Source organism: Trachinotus anak, unplaced genomic scaffold (genome assembly GCF_046630095.1).
Source record: "Trachinotus anak isolate AG129_WGS33_773 ecotype Australia unplaced genomic scaffold, CSIRO_AGI_Tana_v1 ptg000007l, whole genome shotgun sequence".
Taxonomy (NCBI): domain Eukaryota; kingdom Metazoa; phylum Chordata; class Actinopteri; order Carangiformes; family Carangidae; genus Trachinotus; species Trachinotus anak.
In genome coordinates this window covers 16,776,106-16,799,215 of record NW_027273858.1, presented here as the reverse complement: position 1 = coordinate 16,799,215, position 23,110 = coordinate 16,776,106, and the positions used below count along the sequence as shown (strand labels likewise).

General features: G+C 43.2%; 1 protein-coding gene across 5 annotated transcripts in view; it reads left to right on the top strand.

Annotated features, from left to right (window-relative positions):
- Positions 1-23,110, top strand: part of LOC139623119 (arginyl-tRNA--protein transferase 1) — a 51,394-nt gene that overhangs the window by 17,911 nt on the left and 10,373 nt on the right. For all 5 annotated transcript variants that reach the window (XM_071481060.1, XM_071481061.1, XM_071481063.1 and 2 more), the window contains 3 exons: positions 1,772-1,804; positions 7,310-7,491; positions 11,159-11,258. In XM_071481060.1, coding sequence (XP_071337161.1) covers positions 1,772-1,804; positions 7,310-7,491; positions 11,159-11,258 — 315 coding nt within the window. The remainder of the gene's footprint in view (positions 1-1,771; positions 1,805-7,309; positions 7,492-11,158; positions 11,259-23,110) is intronic.

The following is a 23,110-nucleotide window of genomic DNA, read 5'->3' as shown; positions in this document are numbered from 1 at the left end:
GAAACACACACTCTTTTGGATGAGTTCAGGCTACTGGCAGGAGTTTGAGTTGCATCTCAGCCAGGACTGTCCCACCCAGTGAACCATGCCTTCAGCAGTCATCAGTATTACTAGCTGTACTGCTGTGCGCGCGCACACACACACACACACACACTTTCACACACACACACACACACACACACACACACACACACACACACACACACACACTCTCACACACAAACGGAGGATGTTGGTGTGCTTGTGGGAATTTCCAGTAACTTGTAGAGCATCTTGGTTGTAATAAGAAAGAACGGCCACCACCACGATATGGCAGTACAGAGCTGCCTCCTATACAGGAAAACTTAGATTCATCCATTTATTGACTGAGAATCTGTGAAAGACTCCTGTTCCAAATATGAGGAACTGTAGCAGAAATGAAATCACCATATTCTTACTTTATTTAGGAAGTGGAGAGAGCGGGATTAGATTGATATATCAGTACTAGTCTTTTAATGGAAACCAGTTGCTAGTCTGTTATTTGCAATCACTGACAATTTGATTTTACTGAACAGCTGGCTGTGTGTAAATGTAGTTTACTTCATGTTAATCCACCTTAAACAGTACCATCAGCATGTGTTTAAGTGTAGAAGTTTAAGTTTCCAAAGTGCTGTTTTCCACCTCAACAAGAACAAGATTAGAGGGAAAAAAACAAACATTGAATTAGTAGAACTTTATGGAGATAATGAAATTCTTAAAAGTACTAAAATATCAGCTATTGGCAATTTATGTCAAATATATTGTCATTAATAAACCTGTATAAATCAAACCAAAGCTGGAGTCAGGGTTTGAGTGAAGGAAGCCAAGAAAAAAAGCAACACATTATGAAGGGCAGCCATAGGTTAATAAGGAGTGTCACTATGTCACTTTTTTTTTTTTTTTTTATGATCCATTTTACATCATTTACATCCCGACCTTGTTTATTTTGGTGTTTATTATCCTGTCCTGTCTGTACCATCTCTTCCTTTGTTTATGGTACTTTGGTGCTATTCTACACTTGTGTTGTGCTCACTCATGCAGACAGTGGGCCTGAGGTTGAACATAGCATATATGAACTACACAGCTGGATTGTAGCATTTCCTTGTGAAATATGAACTTGAAACAGTGATGTGTGTGCATGAGGGTGAGATAGACTGAGTAAAGCTGTCCATCACTACTCCACTGTGTCTGTTTCTCATTAAAGAATGGTTTTGGCCTTAAATGTGGAAGCGTGCTATGTTTGTCCTCCAGTCCTGCAGGTCAGCTCATCTGTAAACACACTGCTCTCGACTGTGGCGTGAAAAAAAAAAAAAAAAAAAAAAAGAAGAAGAAGGAGAACAGGAAATAGTAGAGAGAATGGAAGAAAGATTTAATGTTTCCACAGACATAAAAGTCCCCCAGTAATTGAAATCTGATGTGCATTTTAAAGCGTGTTAAGAAATAGGTTATTTTGAAATCAGTGACGCTGCGTATTTAAGCTGTCACTATGTCCTCCCTGGGCTGTGAGCTTTAGTTGATAGGCTAAATGTTTTCATTTGTGTAAATACAATCTTCCTTTTTATGCCCCTTTGTGAATGGGGGGGCTGCATTTGATATGTGACACCTGAGTGAGGAGAAAACAGGGAGGCATACATTATATAGGACAGCAATGGAGACGTGTATGGTTTTCATTTATGCCTTTTCAAAAAGGTTGGTGACCCAGAGAACTAACTGTTTTTCTCTCTGCCCCCCGCCCCTCTGTCTCCCTCCACAGTTCCGGAGATTTCTCTGTGATTCACCACTAGAGGTATGTATTTCCTTTGGCCTGTTGACAATTTAATAAAACCACTTTTAAATGTCTCTACTCATCCATATGTGTTACCTGCAATGATATGCTCCAAAGACGAGGTCATCCTGGGGAAATTACTGTCATAGATGAAGATAATGATTTTAAAAATGTCAATATTTAATTCTTCATCAAGCACACTTAAAAGGGGGGATTAATGCACACTAGTTCCCCTCATGCAGCACATACCTACCCACCCACCTTTGCTCTGTCTCTTCAAGAGCCCTCCAGCTGGATTGAGGGGTGGGTTAAGGGATTCAGGAGGGGGTTTTGTTTCATATTGAAGGGGTTTTAATTTAGCCCCGTCGAAGTGAATGGGGGTATTGAGGGAGGAAAACGGAGAAACGTGGTGTCCAGATTGTGTTGCGTCTGTGTTCAGCACAAGGTCTTCAGCTCCGTCCTTTCCTCTGGCCTTGACAGAATGGGAAGCACCACACACTCTTCACCTTGTGTGGTGTGGTACAGATGACAGGCTGATGAGGCAGCTTCATGGGCATCAATTTGGGACCTAACAGATGGCTATTGGCCTAGTTAGCAAAAAGAAGTAATTATTTAGGCTCCATGGAAAGTTTGATTTCAGCTTCTGGTGCATTGATTAATACAATCTCGCTGGTAATCTATTGACAAATCAGAAATTCAGATGCTTATATTATGAAGTATGTTGATTGCATCTGGAAGAGGATTCATAGTTAAGATGTGCGTATTCTCTGTGGTCACAGTGAGGTGTAGGTGCAGCCAGGCGTCACTGAGCACTTAGCAGGCCTGGTGAGCTGCTGCCTTCAGAAACACCAGTGGACGTGTTGGGTCAGGATAATTACACCAGCAATTAGACCCAGGATGGGCACTTAAAACAGCCACTTTAATAGGATTGAGGTCCAAGAGCACACACAAACTGACTGACACAGAGACACACAAACGCAGTCACTCTGTGCTGCCCTGTGGGCCCCCTCAGGTCTTCGCTAATGAACATCATTAGTGTTTATAGGAAACAAGCTTTTATCACCTCGTCAAGGCAGGCATCCAGGCACAGTGAATTACACAGGTCTGCGCACATACACACATGTGTGCACACGCACTGTGGCCTCACATATCATCCTGCCTTCAGTGTCCCCTCCTCACAGACTGGCTCAGGGGGCTGTCTTCATTCATTTGGCCTCTTCTCACCCAACTTGTTTTTATTTCTTTTTCTGATCTCTCTCTCTCTCTCTCTCGCTCTCTCTCTCTCTCTCTCTCTCTCCCTCTCCCTCTCTCTCTGTGTGTCTTCTCCAAATGCTCTCCATTTCAGAGTTATTATGCGTGGCTTTCTGAGCTACCTCTGCGTGTTGGCCTCCATCTGTCTCCAATCAGGGTGCTATTAAAATACACACACAGACACTCACCACATGGACCTGCATGCTGTGTGGTTGATCAGCTCACATGGAAGCCTGCATTTATACAAATGTATGCAAACAGCATACTTAGACATTCAACTGCAGCTAATTAGGGCCCAGGTTGTTTGTTTGTTGCTCTGCTCCATTTTACGAAAATTGCAGAGGATTCGTGCTGAAACTCAGACATAATTAACATCAGCTGTTACTGATTTCGCTTTTTTTTTTTTAATACATAACAAACAGACAAGTAAAAGATTTTGTGCTGTCTGATAAACAGTGGCACATCAGTGTAAACCTGCAGAGCAGCAGCCATGCAGGTGTCTCACTGCACTTGGCCTTGGTGAGGTCGAGGAACTCGAGGAGCTCTTTTATGGGCTATGTGGGGTTCACGCACTCATTCTGTTTCTATTTATTTGTCTTTACAACCTCCTAATGTGCCTAACCAAGGGGCAAACACTCATTAACAGAGGTGTTCACCAATTAGTCACTTCGTTTTTTTTTTTTTATAGACCCAGGCCCCTGGCCACTCCTATCTGTCCATCTGTGGTTCTCTGTGTTCACTTCCTGAGAGGAAGAGGATGATCATTTTCATTATGTAAAGTAAATAAAATACATATCAGCAGGAAATGCACCAGTTGACATACCACACTAGTGAGCACACAGATTTCACTGTACATGCCCCATCTGTAAGCCAAAAACAGAGGAGGTCTCCTAGCTGCACCTAGAGTTAAACAACAACTTCTGTAAAGGAGTTAAATATTAAAATACATTTCTTCCTTTAAAGCTTGGGAGAAATGAGTAGTTTTGTATAGTTACAATAACAGGTGCTCATGATGTGAGCTGTGCTACACCTGCAGCCTGTTTGCAGGTCTTGCTCTGTGTATATTTGTGGTTAGGTGTGGATGCAAATTTGTGAGTTAAAATAGGGAGAGAGAAAGTTTACACGTGTTATTTGTAGGGCTGAACAATTTTGAAATCGCTATATGGACAGGTGCAATATCTAAATCGCTGCGGAGCTGCAGTTTTTTTGGTAAAGGTAAAATGTGTCACAACATACCATAAATGAAGCATTAAGGTGTTGCAGAGATGCTCCGGCCCACAACTCATACCCTGCAGATGTAAGGGAACATGCTTGTTTGGTAAGACCCAACAAAAAGCACATCATCATAATTTTTATATTTCTTTCAGTGAAAATACAAAAATGACCATTCCAACTGTAATTGGGAGTCATATTTCAATCATATCTGCCAAAATAATCGCAATATGATTTTGGTTTTTTTGCATATCGTTCAGCCCTAGTTAGTTCTATATCAGGGGTTGGTCAGTGCCACAATCATAACATCATAACAGTATAAATTCTACAGAGTTAAGGTTTAGCATAAAAACACAGTGGTATATAACACTCATCCTCCAGTGACTGATTTCCATCCAGGAGCGATTAATAACACCTGAGCTATTAATAAACAAATGCAACTAAAAAGAAAAAAATACAAGGAAATATAAAATAACATGTGGCATAAAAATCAATCTTACCCTGAAAGATATTGTGTAATTCACTTCTTGGGAAATGGGATAAAGTCACAGCTATTTCCAAAATCTGTTCTTCAACCAATACCTGACACATCCAAACCCTGTAAGCAGGCTTTTGTTCAGTCTTTAAAAAGTCACCCATGAGACAAGTAAAGCTACTGAAGTCATTTCTATAAGACTGAATGAATTTGTTAGTCTTTTGGTTGTTTGTCATTGTTATTACATCATGTGAAAAATGTTGCAGCCTTTTGGCGATTTACATAATTATGGCATCATGTAAAACTTGATAGAAACAGTGTTTGTCAGATACAATCATGGTCTAATGCAGCAATACATCTTATTAGACTTAGTACATGAGCTCTGAGCTGTTAACTCTTTGTGTTGCTGCTATGGGGCTAAAGAGAGTCTGAAAGTAAATATCATATACTAGCTCCTTGTTCCAGACAATTGTCCATAATGAGTTGTTGTGATAAGTGTCTCTCGAAGCAGGCTGAAACAAACGTGCAGCACACCGCCTCCCTGCTCAAATGGCCCTGTATTTAGGCCATATGAGAGCGATTTGGGGCTGCAGTGGAAGATCTGGGGTAGTTTGATGTGCTCCAGAGAATGTTTAGATTGTTGTCACAGTGGCAAGGACACAACCATTAAGCTGTCGTCTGAGGTGATGCCCGGGTCAGTCAGACAAGATCGGCCTTGAACGTGGTATGAACTTATAAACAAACATACAAACTCAGGCAGCCATTACTTCTGTTGCACTGGCATTCACCTTCACAGGATTGTGCTCAAGCATGTATGCTTGAGCTGAGGTAAGAAAAATCTCCCTCTCTCACACACAGTGATCACCGCTCGGCTCTCTTTGCTTTTACTTACAACCTCTAAATGATGCCGAGGGGCCTCTGACAAAGCCTCCAGTGTTTGTGGGAGAACTGGTGCCAAGAAATAACAGGCTGCCTGCTTATACAGACAGACAGCTCCCCCAGCCCCTCTCTCTCTCTCTCTCTCTCTCTCTCTCTCTCTCTCTCTCTCTCTCTCTCTCTCTCTCTCTCTCTCTCTCTCTCTCTCTCTCTCTCTCTCTCTCTCTCTCTCTCTCTCACTCACTCTCTCACACACACACACACACACACACACACACACACACAGAGTGCGGTGCTTGCTCCAGATGTGGTGTCTGTCACCCTTCAGCACCCCTAGCAAACCCCCCCCCCCCGACCCAAACACACACACACACACACACACACATACACACACACACACACACAACTGTTCATTTTTATTCTCCTCTGTTCTTCCCTCCTTTTAGCCTGCCAGTCATTTACAGCTAATGTGTAGTAAACCCACATCATCTCTATGTCAGATCATATGTCCTGTGATGTGGAGGAGCACTTAGACGATGTAATCATCCCTCCCCCACCCAATTACCTACACATAAAAAAGAATAAATGGACTGTAGTATACATTGTGTCAGACAGGAAATCAGCCCTGGCTGTCCAAAGGCCTGAGCTAGAGGGATATAGTTTTATTTATATTACCAGCTCTACTAAAGAAAACCTTACATGGTGAGAAGGAGGAATGTGGCACACAGTCACCCCATTGGTGATGTTCAGCCCTCCGGGGTCACAGAGCTGCAGGGAATGTGTGTGTATGTGTATGGGCCTTGTTTGTATTTGGTCATGTTTAGTTTGGTCGGAGTGTGGGCCCAGTGTGCGCGCTGGATAAGAAAGCTTGCTCTCTCAGTGTTGTGATAACTAGCTGTGTCTGCACTATTTAACTGGGTCCAGATGAAAGTTGGCAAAGGAGAAGGATCCTGTTACTCGTGCACTGAAGACAGATGCACATACACGCACGCACACACACACAGGAAAAGACACATACACAAACATAAAGCAATACCCTAGCTTAACATGACTTTTAACCCCAACCCCAAGCCTCTCGTCTTAAGCCTCTGTGATAAAAGCGGTCAAGCCACTTGATTGAAAAACCCAGCATGCGGATCCCTATGAGAAACTCAATGTGTGTCAAACACTTAACTGTTTTATTAATGGGGTAGACTCAGGCACGCGGGTGCACACCTACGCCCACATTCTTTCATGCCTCATGGAGAGAGCAGACACAGACATATATAGGAGAAAGCTTGGCAACACTCCACTACCGCCTGGTGAAATGGATTTTGCTCATGCAGGGTCTTTTTATTAAAAAATCCTCTCCTGGAGTTCTTCTGTGACCAGTCCCTCCCCACCCCAAACTCCACCCGGCTCCTGCTCTCGCTCCACATTTGGGAGCCATTAGCAGGCTGAACGTGAGGCTACTGTACACCCCCACACATAATGTGTGAGGCCTGGCAGGGAAAAGCCGGGGTTATAATACACCATCGTACAGGTGTGTGTATATAAGGCAGAGAAAGTAGATCCCTGCAAGAAAGTGAAAACAATCCTTTTAAATACCACATTCTCATTCTGCTATGATTTATATGTTTTACATACAGCCTGTATTGCACACAAGAGTAATGTTACTGTTTTCACCAGTGACCCCCTTCTCTTACTGTTTTTCGCTCTTTGCCTCTCCACAGGCTGAATATTCTCCCGATGGGCCTGAGGTCGGCTACGGCTCCTTCCATCAGCAGTACTGGCTGGACGGACGCATCGTGGCTGTGGGGGTGATCGACATCTTGCCTACCTGTGTGTCCTCTGTATACCTGTACTACCACCCAGACTTTGCCTCTATGTCTCTGGGCTCCTACTCTGCTCTCAGGTTGGTTCCCATGAGCCACATCATCCCTTTTCTGTTGTCTCTAAAGCCTTCTTAAAGAAAAGGGGGAATAGCCAATTATCCACAGTAACCATGATATACCAGTGACTATATCAATGTTGAACATTCCTATCTTATTTTTTTTGCCCAATTTTTTTGTTTTTTCTTTTCTTACTACTCTCTTCACTCCTTCATATTTGCCCTCCTCTTAACCTGCCCTCTCCCTCACTCTTGATCTTTTCAGCCCCTCCCAAATTTTTATCTTTCCTTAGAACTGTATACTATAAGTGCCATAATACTGTAGGTTGGGGGAAAAATACCTCTTTCTTTGCACTTGATTGGTTGAGGCAGTGCTCTGTTTGTGGTTCAGCTGATGACAGTTCTCTCTGCCAAGATGAAATAAGAGAACACGCACATACGCTGCAGGCACACGTATCTGGCCTTTCCTGTAAAATGTAACCCAATAATGTGAGAAAGGCTTTTTGAAATATTTCTGCACAGATGTGCGAGACTGGGTGATCGCCGCTTCAAAGTTGGTGTGTACAGGTGTTAGCATGCGAGTTGCGCGTTTGCGCACGTGTGCATTGTGCACTAAGTCAGCCCGGCGGTTAGGACAGACAGGCTCTGCTCATATAGAGGGAACACCCTGGTCATCATAAGCTCACAGCTCCTCATCACTTATTATTTGAAGAGTCTGACTCCAAGAGTAACACAGAGCTCGGTGTGTGGAGGAGGCCTTGGAGAAGGGAGCCAGCAGGACTGAAATCCTCCCGCTTGTTTACAGACACCAGAACCCAGGCCTTTGATCAGGTCTGGACACTCCCTAGTCTGCTTGGCCTGGCTGACTCTGTCCAAGGCTTATTGTACAGAATGCGTGCCCCCCCCACCCACACACACACACACACACACACACACTTAAGAACTTGTGCAAACATTCATTACATTGGATAGTCTAGCTTCTCCACAGCAAGGCCAAATGGACTGGAACCTGTACGAGTACACTCCTCTCAACAAACTGCATTTAAAAATCATGGAGGAATTACATGTTAAGTATGTAACAGAACTTTGGTTATGTAAAGACATGGAAAAGTTTTGGGACTTTACACAAATGGGAGGGAAGTGGGAAGCCTGATTTGTTAGGCATTTTTCCCAGTAGTCATCTGGATAAACAGGCGCAGAGTTTGGATGATGTTACAGTTCTGGTTAAATATGTATGTTAGGCATTACAAAACGAGTACAGCACTGTGTGTGTTGTGGTCTTCTGTGCAGTAGTGTGTGTGTGTGTGTATGTATGTGTGATTCAGCAGTAGAAACAGGAGAGGGGGATGTTGAGAAATTCCTTGCAGGAGTATAGCTCCCTCTGCCTCCGGCCCAAGGAGAGAAGTAGGAGGAGTAGAAGAAAAGAGGCATATAATGAGGTGCCTGCAGCACTGAGAAGGAAACGCAGCTGGTGTCCAACCTGGATCACTTTCTTACGGGGATCTCCTGATTATATTGTGCTGCCCCTGATCCTGATCCAAGTCCTAAAATATTCAGCATTTGTTGATGTGGCATCCAATCCCGTATTTTCTGAAGAACATGTATATTTTTCTATACACTTAAAGTGGCAGAAAGCACGGAGAGCCTAGAGTAAGCTTATATTAAAATAATTGACATTTTGGATAGCAGCTTTTAAAATAAATATAACTTGGATTACAAGTTCTTGTTAATCATTTTTTAGTATATTTTGTATAGTATCTCATATTTAAGTTCAAGTCTTAATAGGTATCTTGCACCTGCAAAATTTAGCAGATGCAAAGCAACATTTTTTAAAGCCCAAAGAGACTCCGTACACATGGCATTCTCACTGCCGCATCCTCTGGTATCATTGATTGGAACTGCAGGCTGCTGTTTTATTTGTTTTGTGTGCTATTCAGTTCATTTGGCTTTAACTTGCTTCCAACTTTGTACAGTTCCAGTTTTTAAGGGATCCCGACGGAGCGTTTTTGACAGCTGCTTTGCCAGAGCAAATGAACGAGGGATTGGAAATGGATCGGCCTCTACGTAGCAATTGCTTATCCATCAGAAAGGCCTGGATCGGTCCCATCTTAATCCTGCAGACTGACCTGGGCCACCCCAAGGCTTTTTTTTTGTATAGAGTACATGCATATACTGAGTGGGTTAAGGCTATTTTCCTTAGTTAAATAAGCTTCTGTCTTCCCACCACTAGTAGCTCAATCTGTATTTTATATCTGGCTAATCAACACTATTCTTGTAGTGTTTGGTAATGAAATGTTTCCGCATGCATGTGAGGCTGCAGTAAGTACCTCGTGGTGCGCACTATTATGGGCCCTTTGTGTCTGGGTGTGTATGTGTATGCACATCAGTATGAGGGAAGCTGTGCAGGAGCAGAGGGCTTGATAATTGGCTTGTGCTGGAGTGTCAGATGGCTGAAGAGGGGATAATGGCGGACTCAAGCTGCTGCCATGGGGGTGGAGGTGGGGGTGTGAAGGCCTCAAGTGAAGGGGGGGCGCAGGGCTTTTTGTGAATGGGCCCCTTGCCTCTCTTGACCCCCCTCCCCCAATTCAGGCCTGCCGGGCCCTTTTGTGGAGAGGGGATGGGAACCCAGGAACCTGGCAGCAAGCGGGTGACCTTCTAGCACCTCGCTCTCGCTGCCTCTCTTCTCCCTCCCTTTCTCTTTCTTGACCCCCCTCTTTTATATTCTCCTCCTGCTCTCTCTCTCCCTCTCTCTCCCCCTCCCCGGCATGGCCTGCTTTGTCCCATGTCTTATTTTTCAGTGCATCTATTTTATTTTAAGGCCTCTTTCTCTCTCTCTCTTAAGTATTGTAAGAAAGAGAATTCTCCCCTTTCATTTAAGCGGCTGAAACACAGAGGGGTGGAAGGAAGAGTGAAACAAAAAGGGAGAAGAAAGAGGAGCTGGAATTTAGTTATGGAATAGTGAAGGAAATGGTGGAGGGAAAAGGGGGAAAATAGGCTTTTAGTAAAAGGATGCAATTAAGGAAGAAACTATTGGGGAAAAATAAAGCAAGGAAGACATTTACTGTATTTGAAGCTGTATAAATCTTCCAAGTTCTAAATCTTTATTTTACACGCTCTCTCCCTCTTTTTTCACCAACTCCTTTTCTGCTCAAGGGCTCAATGCCGATAGAGAGAGGGCAGTTGTTTTTGTGTAATGAAATGAGACCAAGAAAAGCTGCCTTTTTGAGTGTGGGTGTTTACTTCCTCAGCTTGGGCACGGCTCTAGTCAGACCTGCTAGAACCTATTTTATTTCTTAATGCCCTCATTTATACTTAAATATTCTAATATTAATTAGTATAAATGACCTAAATGACCCTTTACTTTTTCTGGTTCTTCTCTAACCTGCTGATCAGTTCTGGTGTGTCATTATTGGCAAACACACTCTGCATGTAGTTCATTGAATTGATGCAATATCATGGTAAATGCAATGCAAACATGATTATACACCATCTGAAATTTCAAACACGGGCCACTGCAGTGCATCTCCACCTACAGTTGACTGCGAAACAGGAAGTGTTGCTGGTGTGAGCTGTCATTGTAAGAAGTAAACTTAAAGCTACAAGTATGTGTGCTGTTTCTGAAAGCACGAAGCATGTGCCTTTCATTGCAGTACCTCTCTGAAAAGGTGTGTTCATGTGTTTCCTACTGCAGGGAGATCGCTTTCACCAGGCAGCTGCAGAAACAGTCCCCCAAGCTGTCCTACTACTACCTGGGCTTTTACATTCACTCCTGTCCCAAGATGCGATACAAGGTATGCATCTTTAACAACACATTTCTCATGTTTTTCAGCTTTTCAATAGCTCACATGACCTTTATTCTGTCACAACAACCAAATTCTAAAAAAAGATTACATTGAACTGTATACCTACATTTTCAATACTTTGATCAAAAGGTTTTCTATGTTGAAATTCATCTCTACATTACATTTTAAAAATTGTCTCATGGTAGTATTGCATTTTCATATCTTAAAACTCGGTAACAGAGAACTGTTGCAACACTCGACGATCCTAATGTGAGTTTAACATGATGACGGCAACACTACTGAATTTCTGTTCCACATGTCTGTCCTCAAATTCTAATTTCTGTAACAATGACAACCTGTTTTAATGGATGTACATCACTAAGCTCAACGATGTTGTATTTCCACGCTTTGTTTGTAATATTTCACTGAAACGTTCCCGGCTCCCCAACATGCCACAATGATATATGACCAACATTTTGATGCACAAGCCCATTTCGCCTGAGACAAATGTTTCTGCTCTGTCTGTTCGGTGTTTTAATGATTCACGCTCAGCCTCACTTCCACCGCATCTCTCTGCACATCAGAGATGATCTGTTCTCTACTGCATTGTTATGTTGGAGGAGGACGGACAGTAAAGTGGTAAAGTTCAGTTGTTTGATTAGCACATCAGGATGATGCTGCAGTGTTAATTCAAGAAATGTGTTGATCGCTCTCTCACACTGTTTACATCTCTCTCTCTCTCTCTCTCTCTCTCTCTCTCTCTCTCTCTCTCTCTCTCTCTCTCTCTCTCTCTCTCTCTCTCTCTCTCTCTCTCTCTCTCTCTCTCTCTCCCTCTCTCTCTCTCTCCCTGTCCATCTCCCTCCTCCCTGAACTGGTCCTCATCTTTTAGGCCAGTGAACAAAGAGGCATTCCTCTGATTACTTTTGCATCATGTAGATTTCTGTCATCCTGAGAGGCATTAAAGGTCCCAACTGCCTGCTAATAGAGGAAGAGGAAGGCCCCCACTTTCCCTTTCTTCCTCTTCTACTTTTGTTATCATAGGTGTAAAGGCCTCAACAGGGGCTTACCTATGTTCTTTACCTTTTCTTTTCCACATCAATACTTGCACCCATGTTAATGTTTCATATATTAAAGTTTTGAATTTTGCTGTCCATAAGTGTATCAAGCTCAGTGGCACATATCAAGGAGTATAGTTGGCTAATGATAGATGCTTTAACTTGAGGACTAATTGTTCGTCAGAGATCTTATGTCTCTCTAACATAAACATGCATATACAATATACAGTGCCTTGAAAAAGTATTCATACCCCTTGAACCTTTTCACATTTTGCCACCTTACAACCACAAACTTAAATATTTTTTTATTGAGATTTTATTTGATAAACCAACACAAAGTAGCACATAATTGTAAATTGGAACGGAAATGCTACATGGTTTTCAAAATTTTAAGCAAATAAAAATCTGAAAAATGTGGTGTGTATATGTATTCAGCCCCCCTACGTCAATACTTTGTAGAGCCACCTTTCCATTGTAGCTCTGGCTTTATGTTTAGGGTCATTGTCTTGCTGGAAGATGAATCTCCTTCCCAGTCTCAAGTCTTTTGCAGCCTCCAATAGGTTTTCTTCCAGGATTGCCCTGTATTGAGCTCCATCCATCTTCCCATCAACTCTGACCAGCTTCCCTGTCCCTGCTGAAGAAAAGCACCCCCACAGCATGATGTTGCCACCACCATGTTTCACAGTGGGGATGGTGTGTTCAGGGTGATGAGCAGTGTTAGTGTTCCGCCAAACATAGCGCTTTGCATTTAGGCCAAAAAGTTCAACTTTGGTCTCATCTGACCAAAGCACCTTCTTCCACATGTTTGTGGTGTCCCCTACATAGCTTGTGGCAAACTGCAAACAGGACTTCTTATGCCTTTCTTTCAATAATGGCTTTCTTCTTGCCACTCTTCCATGAAGGCCAGATTTGTGAAGTGCACGACTTATAGTTGTCCTGTGGACAGATTCTTCCACCTGAGCTGTGGATTTCTGCAGCTCCTCCAAAGTGACCATGGGCCTCTTGGCTGCTTCTCTGACCACTGCTCTCCTCGCTCGCTCTGTCAGTTTAGGTGGACGACCATGTCTTGGTAGGTTTGCAGTTGTGCCATACTTTTTCCATTTTTGGATGATGGATTGAACGGTGCTCCTTGAGATGTTCAAAGCTTGGGATATTTTTTTATAACCTAACCCCGCTTTAAACTTCTCCACAACTTTATCCCTGACCTGTCTGGTGAGTTCCTTGGTCTTCATGACGCTGTTGTTCACTAGTGTTCTCTAACAAACCACTGAGGCCTTCACGGAACAGGTGTATTTACACTGAGAGTAAATTACACACAGGTGGACTCTATTTACTAATTAGGTGACTTCTGAAGGCAACTGATTGCACTGGATTGTATTTACATTGTATTTGTATTCATCAGAGTACAGAGGGCTGAATACATATGCACACCACACTTTTCAGATTTATATTTGCTTAAAATTTTGAAAACCATATATCATTTTCATTCCACTTCACAATTATGTGCTACTTTGTGTTGGTTTATCACATAAAATCTCAACAAAATACATTAAAGTTTGTGACTGTAAGGTCACAAAATGCGAAGAAATTCAAGGGGTATGAATACTTTTTCAAGGCACTGTATACTCACATGTACATGGAAACGTTATGACACCTAAACAGCTGAATCATATGCAGTAAAACTATAGTTAAGAGGGTTAAAAACTAGGAAAAATGTAAGTAGATTTGATGGCGTGAATCCCAGTGTAGACAGAGAGTGTGAGAGGGAAAAAAAAGGGATGAAGGCGAAGCACAGGCAAGGAAGAGAGGACAAGGCTGCTGAAGACATTAAAGGTTGAGAGAGAGGTCATGCTTGCAACAGCAACTCAGAAGCAAGAGGTGTGAGGCACACATGCACAGATATATGCATATTTTTACATAAGTGCAGTACTGTGGATACTTTTACATAAATTCATAATTTACACATGCACAGAGGAGCCACCGCTCACACAAACATGCTCACATTCACACCAAACACCACTTAAAGATCTATAGCTTCAGGAGGATGCTGAAAGAAAGCAAGACCATTCATCCCTTCGTTCTCTCATTCATCTTCTAATTCCTCTATTTCTCAGTCATTTCATTCAGATGTTCCCAGAGCTTGTTCTTGCCCATGGGAGAGTGATGTCTTTTTGGGGATTATGGCAAAGTGCCACACCTTTCTCTCCATTTACATCTTGTTTTAGAGTTTTCATTGTGCTTTGCCCGTTTTCTCAGTTTGGGAGTCTGTGTATGGAATGCATGTGAGTGTGTTTGCTCTGTTTATGTGTCTGTGTGTTGAATCTTGATCACGCTGTTTGTCTGAGAACGCTGTTACCACAGCACCTAACCCCCCCCTGCACTGGCATTTACTCCCCAACCCCCCATATCTGTTTTTGTGTGTTTGCCATTGCAGAATCTTGTTCGCAGCCTCCCCACTTCTTCCTATTTTACCCTTGGGGAGGAACACAGAACAAGGGTGAGAAGGTTGCCCAGTTCCCACCTTTGGGCTCTCACACTCCCACAGAAACACACCCGCGCTCAAACACACTCTCAGCACATGCAGTGTCTCGCTCCATTGTCTGATTTGCATATGAGCCCGAGTAGTTCATTAATGCACAGACATACTGTGGAATTGTTCAAGTCTCAAAGATGGGGAGCCCCAGAACTACACTGTCATTGTGTTGGAGGTTTACTGGGTTCTGGATCTCAGTCCTGCTGCTTGCCTCTTTAAGGACCAAAACACCAGCACTTGAACCCTGCTGGACACCACTCAGACTCCTTCAACACCACTCCCTCTCTCCATTTTATCCACCTACCCCCTCCTTTCCACTTGCCACTTCTTTGGGAACTCTCTGTACCCATCACTTTCTGAGACCATGTCCACACCAACGTGGCTACTTTTCAAGACAAAAGAGTTCACCTCCATTTGGACCTTCTGTGCATGCTAAGGTGGCGCTTTTCACACACAAAACGTGGGTGTGAAAAACACTTTGGAAATTCTTTGAAATTTAGATAAATATGTAAATATTTCAATAATATAAAGAACATATCAAAAAGGGCGGATGTATGATTGTCAGCTTGCAAACATACATCTAATTATAGACGTAAAGTATTTATTAATTTAATTGACTAACAGGAGAAAAAAAACATTTTGTTATTTATTGTTTCGTCATTTTAATTTGGACTGAAAGGTTTTAGAGAAAATGTGAAGTGTGTGCTGTAAACTTTTCACTCAAGAACTGTGATTCTAGTCATAGTCAAGTTAGTTGAAGCGTAAAAGGCCTGAGTTAACACAACATGTTGAGAGGAATACTAAAAAAATTCAAATTTCACACAATTGTTCATGCAGCATTCCCTCATTCCCTGAGGAGCAATAGAGCTGCATTGTTTATGTAACTGGTACCAGCAGCGTTGTTTGTCTTATTATGGTGACTCTGTATAGTGTTCATAGACGTACTGGAGAGTTTTTCAAGCTGGTAGTAAGGTAACACTTTGAGACTCCACCTGTGCTGTTGTTTTGCGTTAGGATCGGACTGTGTGACGTTGCAGTCTCAGAATGGACTCATATCTATGTTTCCATCTTGGTGTATTCTTGTGTTCTGTGTTGAGAAGAAAGTCCTCTCTGCCAGGTCACATCTCTGCATGCCCAGGGGAACAGCTCCATGTGTGATGGGTCAAAAACTTCTGAGCAGTGCCAAAGCCTGGACATGGTCCTGCAGAGCAGCCTTAAAGGGTCCTAGAAGACTTGGAGTCCAGCCAGGAACAGGGCGCTGCCTGGCCAGTGTCAGACCCTCTCCTTTGTTCTCAAAGCTGGGACGGAGCGTCCCACAGAGCCTTGCTGGTTTGGCTGGTGGGTTCAGGGTTAGACGTGACATCCTGCCCCTGGCTCCTGTCCCTGGTCCTTTGGCCCTCCCTGGCCCTCTGATGTTGAGCTGTAGAGAGCAGAAGGTGAAGCTGTTGGAGGCTAAATGAGACCAAAGGTCTTGGCCCTCCTGCCATTCTTCTTTTTCTCACATTGCCTCTCATGTGTAGCTTAGAGTCATCTGAATTAACCGCTCTCACGACTTCAGAGTAACTGAGACTTTGTGGTTTGTGGAGAGCTAAATTCTCTGGCGTGTTGATCTTTGCCTCAAATGTCACTCAGCATATTTGTAGCTTGTTTGGATGGATTGCGGTCACATGTAAACAAACAGTGACAGTGTAGATCTGCCCTAATGCTGGCATCAAGACATGTTTCAATAGGCCAGAGCCATAGTTTATATTGTTGTATATTTTCTTATAGTATCTGAGATTGAGTTCAGCTCTTGACATGATTTGCAATAGGATTTTAAACCATAAAAAAACCATCTTAACCAAAAACTCTCACAGTTTTCTCACTATATTTTATTCCCTTGTCCTCCAATAACCCCACCATCCAGCTTCAGCCGCTCAAAACATGCTTAGACTTTCATTAGCTTTCATTTTATAAATGTCCATTTTTTATTTTGGACAGAACAAAGAGTAATAGATCCATGCCACGTTGTAGTGATTTTCCATTTCTCTTTACAGAGATGTGTGTATGTGCGAGCACTTGTCTGTGTCAGTTACTTTTAGGTAGTGAATAAGCAGACTTTGATGATAGCAAACGAAGCGGTCACCCACTTGGCTTTACCAGTCGGCAGTACCTGGTCCAAACAGATGAAGCAGTTGTCAAGTGTGGCATGCATGCACATACACACACACACACAGAATACCCAGTTTTACCCACTTGGTGAGGGAGTGAGAGAGTTACATGAAGTGGCTCTTACTCTTGTTATTATTGTTCACAGTGAAAGAATGTCTCGCTCTGAGCCCAGGAAACCATTAAATTTTCCACAGAGAGGAAGAATGAAGGAGTGAGCAAAATGAGTGAAAGGAGGAGGAAGAGGGCAGATGGAGAGAGAAAAAAACAAAAAAAAACAGGAGTGACAAAATGTGTGCCAAATGAGAAAAGGAGGCAAGATGAAAAGGATTATTCGTTTCCCGGTGGTACTTCACTGACTTTTAAAGAGCCCTTTCGCAGCAGCTGCACCTCCGTTCCCTTTCAACCCAACTCCTCCTCGCCGACAAACAACAAACAGTGACACGGAGCCGGTCAGTTCTCTAGCAACAGCCAGCAGTTTTCCACATGGCCAAAGCTTTTGAATTGAGCGGACCTGAAATTAATCCATCTAGGTGTCAGCAGCCACTGGGTGGAAAAGTTTGTCAGGATACTATGGATGAAGGAATTTGATGTTGGTTTCAGTCAGTTGCTGCTGTGTTAATATTTGCCTTAATCAGTGTGTGCCTGCAGGCTTTTCTGTCACCTGCTGCATGAGCTCAGTTATCATGACATCATTAGACATGACAAAGGGCCTCCCAGCTCAGGCATGTACATCGGACCTCATTTTCTCAGGACACACAAGTACATACCTGCCCACGCTTGTTTTTCAAAGTCAAATTGTGATCGATTCTAAAAGTTGCCTATACCCTTCGTTCCTTTTCTCACCAATTTAATTTCAGTTCGGTCAAATGCAAAAAGAGAAACAACACTTGTCTTTCTGAATCCTTGCAGTGCCATCAATAACCCGCAGCTCATGTTAATGTAATGAGCCTTCCTCTCAAACAGGCCGTCTCCTCTGCAGGTACACAGTGGCAGGTTATGACATGCTAAAAGGCTCCAAGCCACAGCTATCAGGACTCTGCATGCATGTTATTTTCACTGAAGGGGCCCATTCAGACAGTATGTTATGTGTACGTGTTTGACCTCACATTCTATGTGTCACTTGTTGTACATCTGGGCAGATTGAGAGTGACAGTGTGTGAGTTTGAGGCATCTAGAGGCGAGTGTTTCCCACAGAGGTTTGAGTGTTTGCCTGCGCACCGTGCCAGTAGTGTTGGATTTGTTCATGAAGGCGTTGCTTGCCTATTTGTATTTTGTTGATTATTGTTGTGCGCCCGGCATAAACGTTAGATTTGATAGATTTTTGTTATGTTATGTTGAAAAGGTTTACAGTGAAGTGTGAAGTGTGGATCTGGTGGGTTTACGCTTCACAGGTCCTGCAGGTCCAGGCACAGTACAGCCAGCCCTTTTTTTTTCTCTTTTTGTTTCCATTCTTCTTTCAGCAACTGTTCAAGAAACTAGCCACCATGCTGGTTGGGATGAAAGATTGATAGAGAGAGATCGGACTAAAAAAACTCTCAACTGATTTCGTTCAGAGATAAAACATGGCAACACATCTTGTTCATTTAGTCTGAAGTTATTACTGCACAGGCAGGCAGAGCCGACTGGAGTGACCCTGATCCCGTTCCTCCAATTGTCATAGCTGCATGCTAAGATGCACCACGGCTCAAAAAGAGGTGGTATAAAGTTACTGTGGTGAGTTCATTGTTCCATGTTGAAACTGCTGGCCTTTCTCACGTCTTTACCATCACACTCTTGTTTCTTTAGACCTTTTTTTTTCCTCTGTCTTCTTTTCCTTAGATTAAGCAATATTCTGTTTGTTTTTAGAGCCAATTTGTTTTCTCTGCTATGCCAGGAGCAGTACCTTCCAACTATGTGCCCATCAAAACCTGTGCCCATCAAAATAAGATCAAACCCAACCAGGCTCAATTTCACTGTCTTTGTGAAATTCATAAGCTAAAGCATACCCCATTTCACTACCTTCCAGTTCTCTCCCCTCCCCCTGTCTTAAATTAGAGCCTTTCTGACAGAAACAGCGTTGTTTGATTTAGCTCGACAGGAGACCACCAACAGTGCACCTCTCAGCAGAAACATTTGTTTAAAGTTTTTGATAATTTCACTTCTCTTTTATGCCTCATCGTCTCTTTTTTTTTTTTCGCCCCTCCTGTCCTGCCATGGTTGTGTTTTTAACAAATCATTAACAGGCTACAGCACGGTCTGGGGACAGCCACTGCTTGGCACCCCCTAGGTGGAGTGCTGACAGGGTGAGGGTCTGAGGGAGCATAGTTCAAGAGGTCAGGTCAGACGATTCAGTCATACTGCTGGTGGAAGGACGGAGCAGGGTGAAGGCGGGTAGCAGGAGGGTAAGAGCAAGGGGGAGGTGTGAAGGTCACAAGGGTGAAAGTGAGCGTTTAGAGATGGTGTCATGCTGAGCTGATCCAGAGCCCTCTAGCTGCCAGCCTGAGGTGTTTGCCTTGCCATTAACTTCGCCACTATTTATTTTCAAACCTGCTGCAGCTGCGCCACTTTGTCTGAAAGGCCTGGTTTCCTTTTGGCAAGGCAATGCATTCAGATTTTTGATAAGCATGACTGGACAGAATGAGCTGGTCTCATAAATGCAGTTCGACATTTATTCAGCGTGTGGGTGGATGGCCCCTGGTTTGGTCTTGCAGTTAGAAGTCTGAGGTGGGCTTTTAAGACCAAGATTAGGGGCAAGTCAGTAAGCCGTGGTCTGTGTCAGACAGGCGTAACAGCCCGCCTGCCCATAAAGCCAGAGGAGATAAAGAGATAAAAGTGCCCAGTCTGTGAGCTGATGCCCATAAAAGCGCTGCCATTGGTTCTCAGGGCTCCGTCGAAATGCGATCCTGTAAAAATATTTTCTCCTCATTAACCTGTCATCCGTGGAGCCGTGACGCATAGCCAGGCGAGGGAGTGCTGGGACAGAGTGGGGTGGATTGTGGGGGTTGTCAGAGGCCCAAGGGGGAGACTTACCAGTCTGGAAGCTTCATTTGAAGGTCGTCCTGTGGTAATGTGTTGAGTAGGGTGAAAAGGCCTTGGTGGGCCCCGAGTGTTTAAACAGCAGCAGTTAACATAAATCTCCCCAAACGCAGACCCCAGACATGTTCAGGGCACTTGCACTCATACCTCAACACACACACACACACACACACACACACACATACACACACACACACACACACATGCATATGTACATATTGTCACAGACGGTGGTGAAAGTGCATCTGTGTGGGCCACTATTCTGAGATACAGCTTGTTTGGACACGTCTGTCATTGGTGCTGTCCGTCTGTCCAGCCTGCTTGGTTTTTAGTGCTATTTGTCTAGCTGCATTAGTGTTTGTGTGAGCTGCGCTGTTTACGTGTGTCCGTCAGCGGCCAGAGGCCCCCCAGCCATGCCCCCGTTTCTGGGCAGAATGTGTTTTTCAACAGTCTTAAGACCATAGAGGGAGAGCATTGTGAGAGCTATATGTTTGAGAGAGAGTACGGATGTAGGGATCAAGGCCTGTGTTTATTGGTTTTTGACTAAGATTGGCTGAATGTGACCCTGGGTCAGAGTGCTAGCCTGGGCCAGTCTAGGTTAGGCCTGCCTGGCTCTGGGTCACACTAGGCCTCTTTGTATACCCTGCGAGTCCAGATATGTCAGGGGTGACAAGCAGCTGAATAACATTCTGTGAAGAGACCACAGATGCGACATGGTGACCATACTTGCCTGTTTGGGTAAAATGTCAATTTCTTTCTGAGTGCGCTCGAGCAATATGTAATCCTGACATAATATTCTATTCACTATTGTGTTCATGCTTGACCCACCGTATTATAAAACAGACTCCTTTTTGTATGGCATGTTATTTTTTGGATAATATATCTATTGCCAGAGCCAAACAGAGTCTAACATTAGTGACCTCATCTATTCTGCAACCAGCCTTACATCACACTGCTGGAGCCGCTCTGTCTCACACTGAAGTAGGTGTTCAGTTGACCAGCAGATTATTGTATAGTTCAATGCTCTTTCCTGAAGAGATGTGAGCTGCACTGATACTGTTAACAAGAATAGGCTTATTGAAACTGCATTTAGACTTTCTATACACGCACATACACAGGGAGACATCGGCAAGGGGTAGAGTGGGTGAAAACTCAACTGGAGATATGAGCAGGAAATCAGCAGCAGATGTGGGGTGTAAAGTAATGCAGAGGGAGGCAGGGAAACCGTGTCACTATGACAACGAGTCCACCTCCTGTCTTATGGTCTTTCCTCCACCTTTGAACCATGACACTGCTGTGTGACTTAAAAACAACCAGTGAGACCCTCAAATGGAAGATGTGATCTTTCCTTAGGTCTCTTTCATAATAGCATATCTGTGCATTTTATTATATTGGGAATAATGATAAAAGACAGTGTAGTAATCAAAAGCAGGAGAACAAAGGGTAAAAAAAATGATAGTAGTAGTGATAGTAGTGATTTAAATTGATACTGGTTCTGCTGGTCTTAAATTCTCATACATTTTCTATTTTCTCAATATATTGATTAATTTATACTTCTTTATGTTAGAATATAGTCCAAAATTGTCATCACAATTTCATAAAGACCAAGTAGATATGAATACATCAAATCAATTGTTTTTTATCTGATCAATTGTTCAAACACTATGATTTCTCTAAAACCAGAGAAGGTGTGTTTGACATTTTTGCTTGAAAAATAACTTTCTTTTTTTCAAAATAAATTACCTCTCACGCTAACTACAGAGGTCTTCCTCTGTTTGTTCCACACAAATCCATTCTGTTGTTGCCAGAAGCATAAACATATTCTTTCCAGAGGATGTGTTCTGATAAAAACTGGCCTTATGTTTTGTTTTTACAGTAGCAAAATATTAAAGTTTTGATTACCTTTGAACTGATAATAATTTTTACCTGGCCGCCATTTTGGACAACCTTGAGACACTTCTGGCTGATGAAAGTCGTCTTCACTCTTCACAGACCCAACTCTCATCTGCTTCCTAGTCAGACAGGGAGGAAGATAAGAAGCAGAAAGCAAAAGAGGTGTAGGTTTTCATGAAGTTTTTTTGGCTGCTGCCACAAAAACTCGATTTATGTGTCTGATTAATTGCTTTTCGTATAAATCATAGGTATTGGGCCTGGGGCATCCCTCCCTACCTTGAGGTGTGTGAGAAAACCAAACGGAAATGTAGGGAAGGGTGCAGAATGAAGGAACAAGGTGACAGTTATGTGCTGCTGTGGATGAGTTGGTAATAAAGTTGGCTCTGACGGCAGAGCTGCTGCTGCCTGTATGTGTGTAAAGTCTGTGTGGCCTGAAAAGAATGATGCTGTGTCACCAAGGGGCTCAGAGTGATAATAGATCTGCAAAGTATTGTGTAACTGTGTTTCGAGCCCTGTGGAGATATGTGTTTGTTTACTGCTGATGATTGAGGTTGTGTAATTGTTTACACTGGGGCATGTTGTTGTTCAAATGAGGTTGAGCAATATTCCTCTCTGTCTTGTTAAAGTTTAGTTCATTAGGAAATCTGCACTGTAGAAGATTGCTCTCCTGTAAGCAGTGACCTCTGCACCTTCATTAGCAAACGCATAGGAAAACACTACATTTATAGCCACTTGTAAACTTACCGTCTCCATTTTATGAAGTTTCTTGGTCTTTATGTGGCTGCTATTGAATGCAGCTCTTTATTTCTCCTCTCATCTGCTTTTTTCTCTTGTCTCCATCTCACCCCCCCCTCCCCTTTTCTGTCTCTTTCCAAGCCCTCCCTCTTTATCCCAGGCTTCCAACATCCTCTCTCAGTGCTGGCGCTCAGACTGCTCCTATCACTTCCATCAGCTCTCCTCAGTCTATGTCTCATCGACGTTAAATACCATCCCTTTACTCATCTGCACCTAATTTTCACTCGGCCCTCCCTGTCTACCTCCTATCTCCATCTTATTTCTCACACCTCTGATGGCAGCCAGGTCTTATCCGCTGAAGTTTCTACATGTTTCTTTCTTTCTCCACTCATTTGTTCATCCTCCATCTCCGCTTTTGTCTCTCTAAACGAGCCTTTCAGCGTTTGTCAGTCATCAGCATCACCTCCATATTTGTCCGA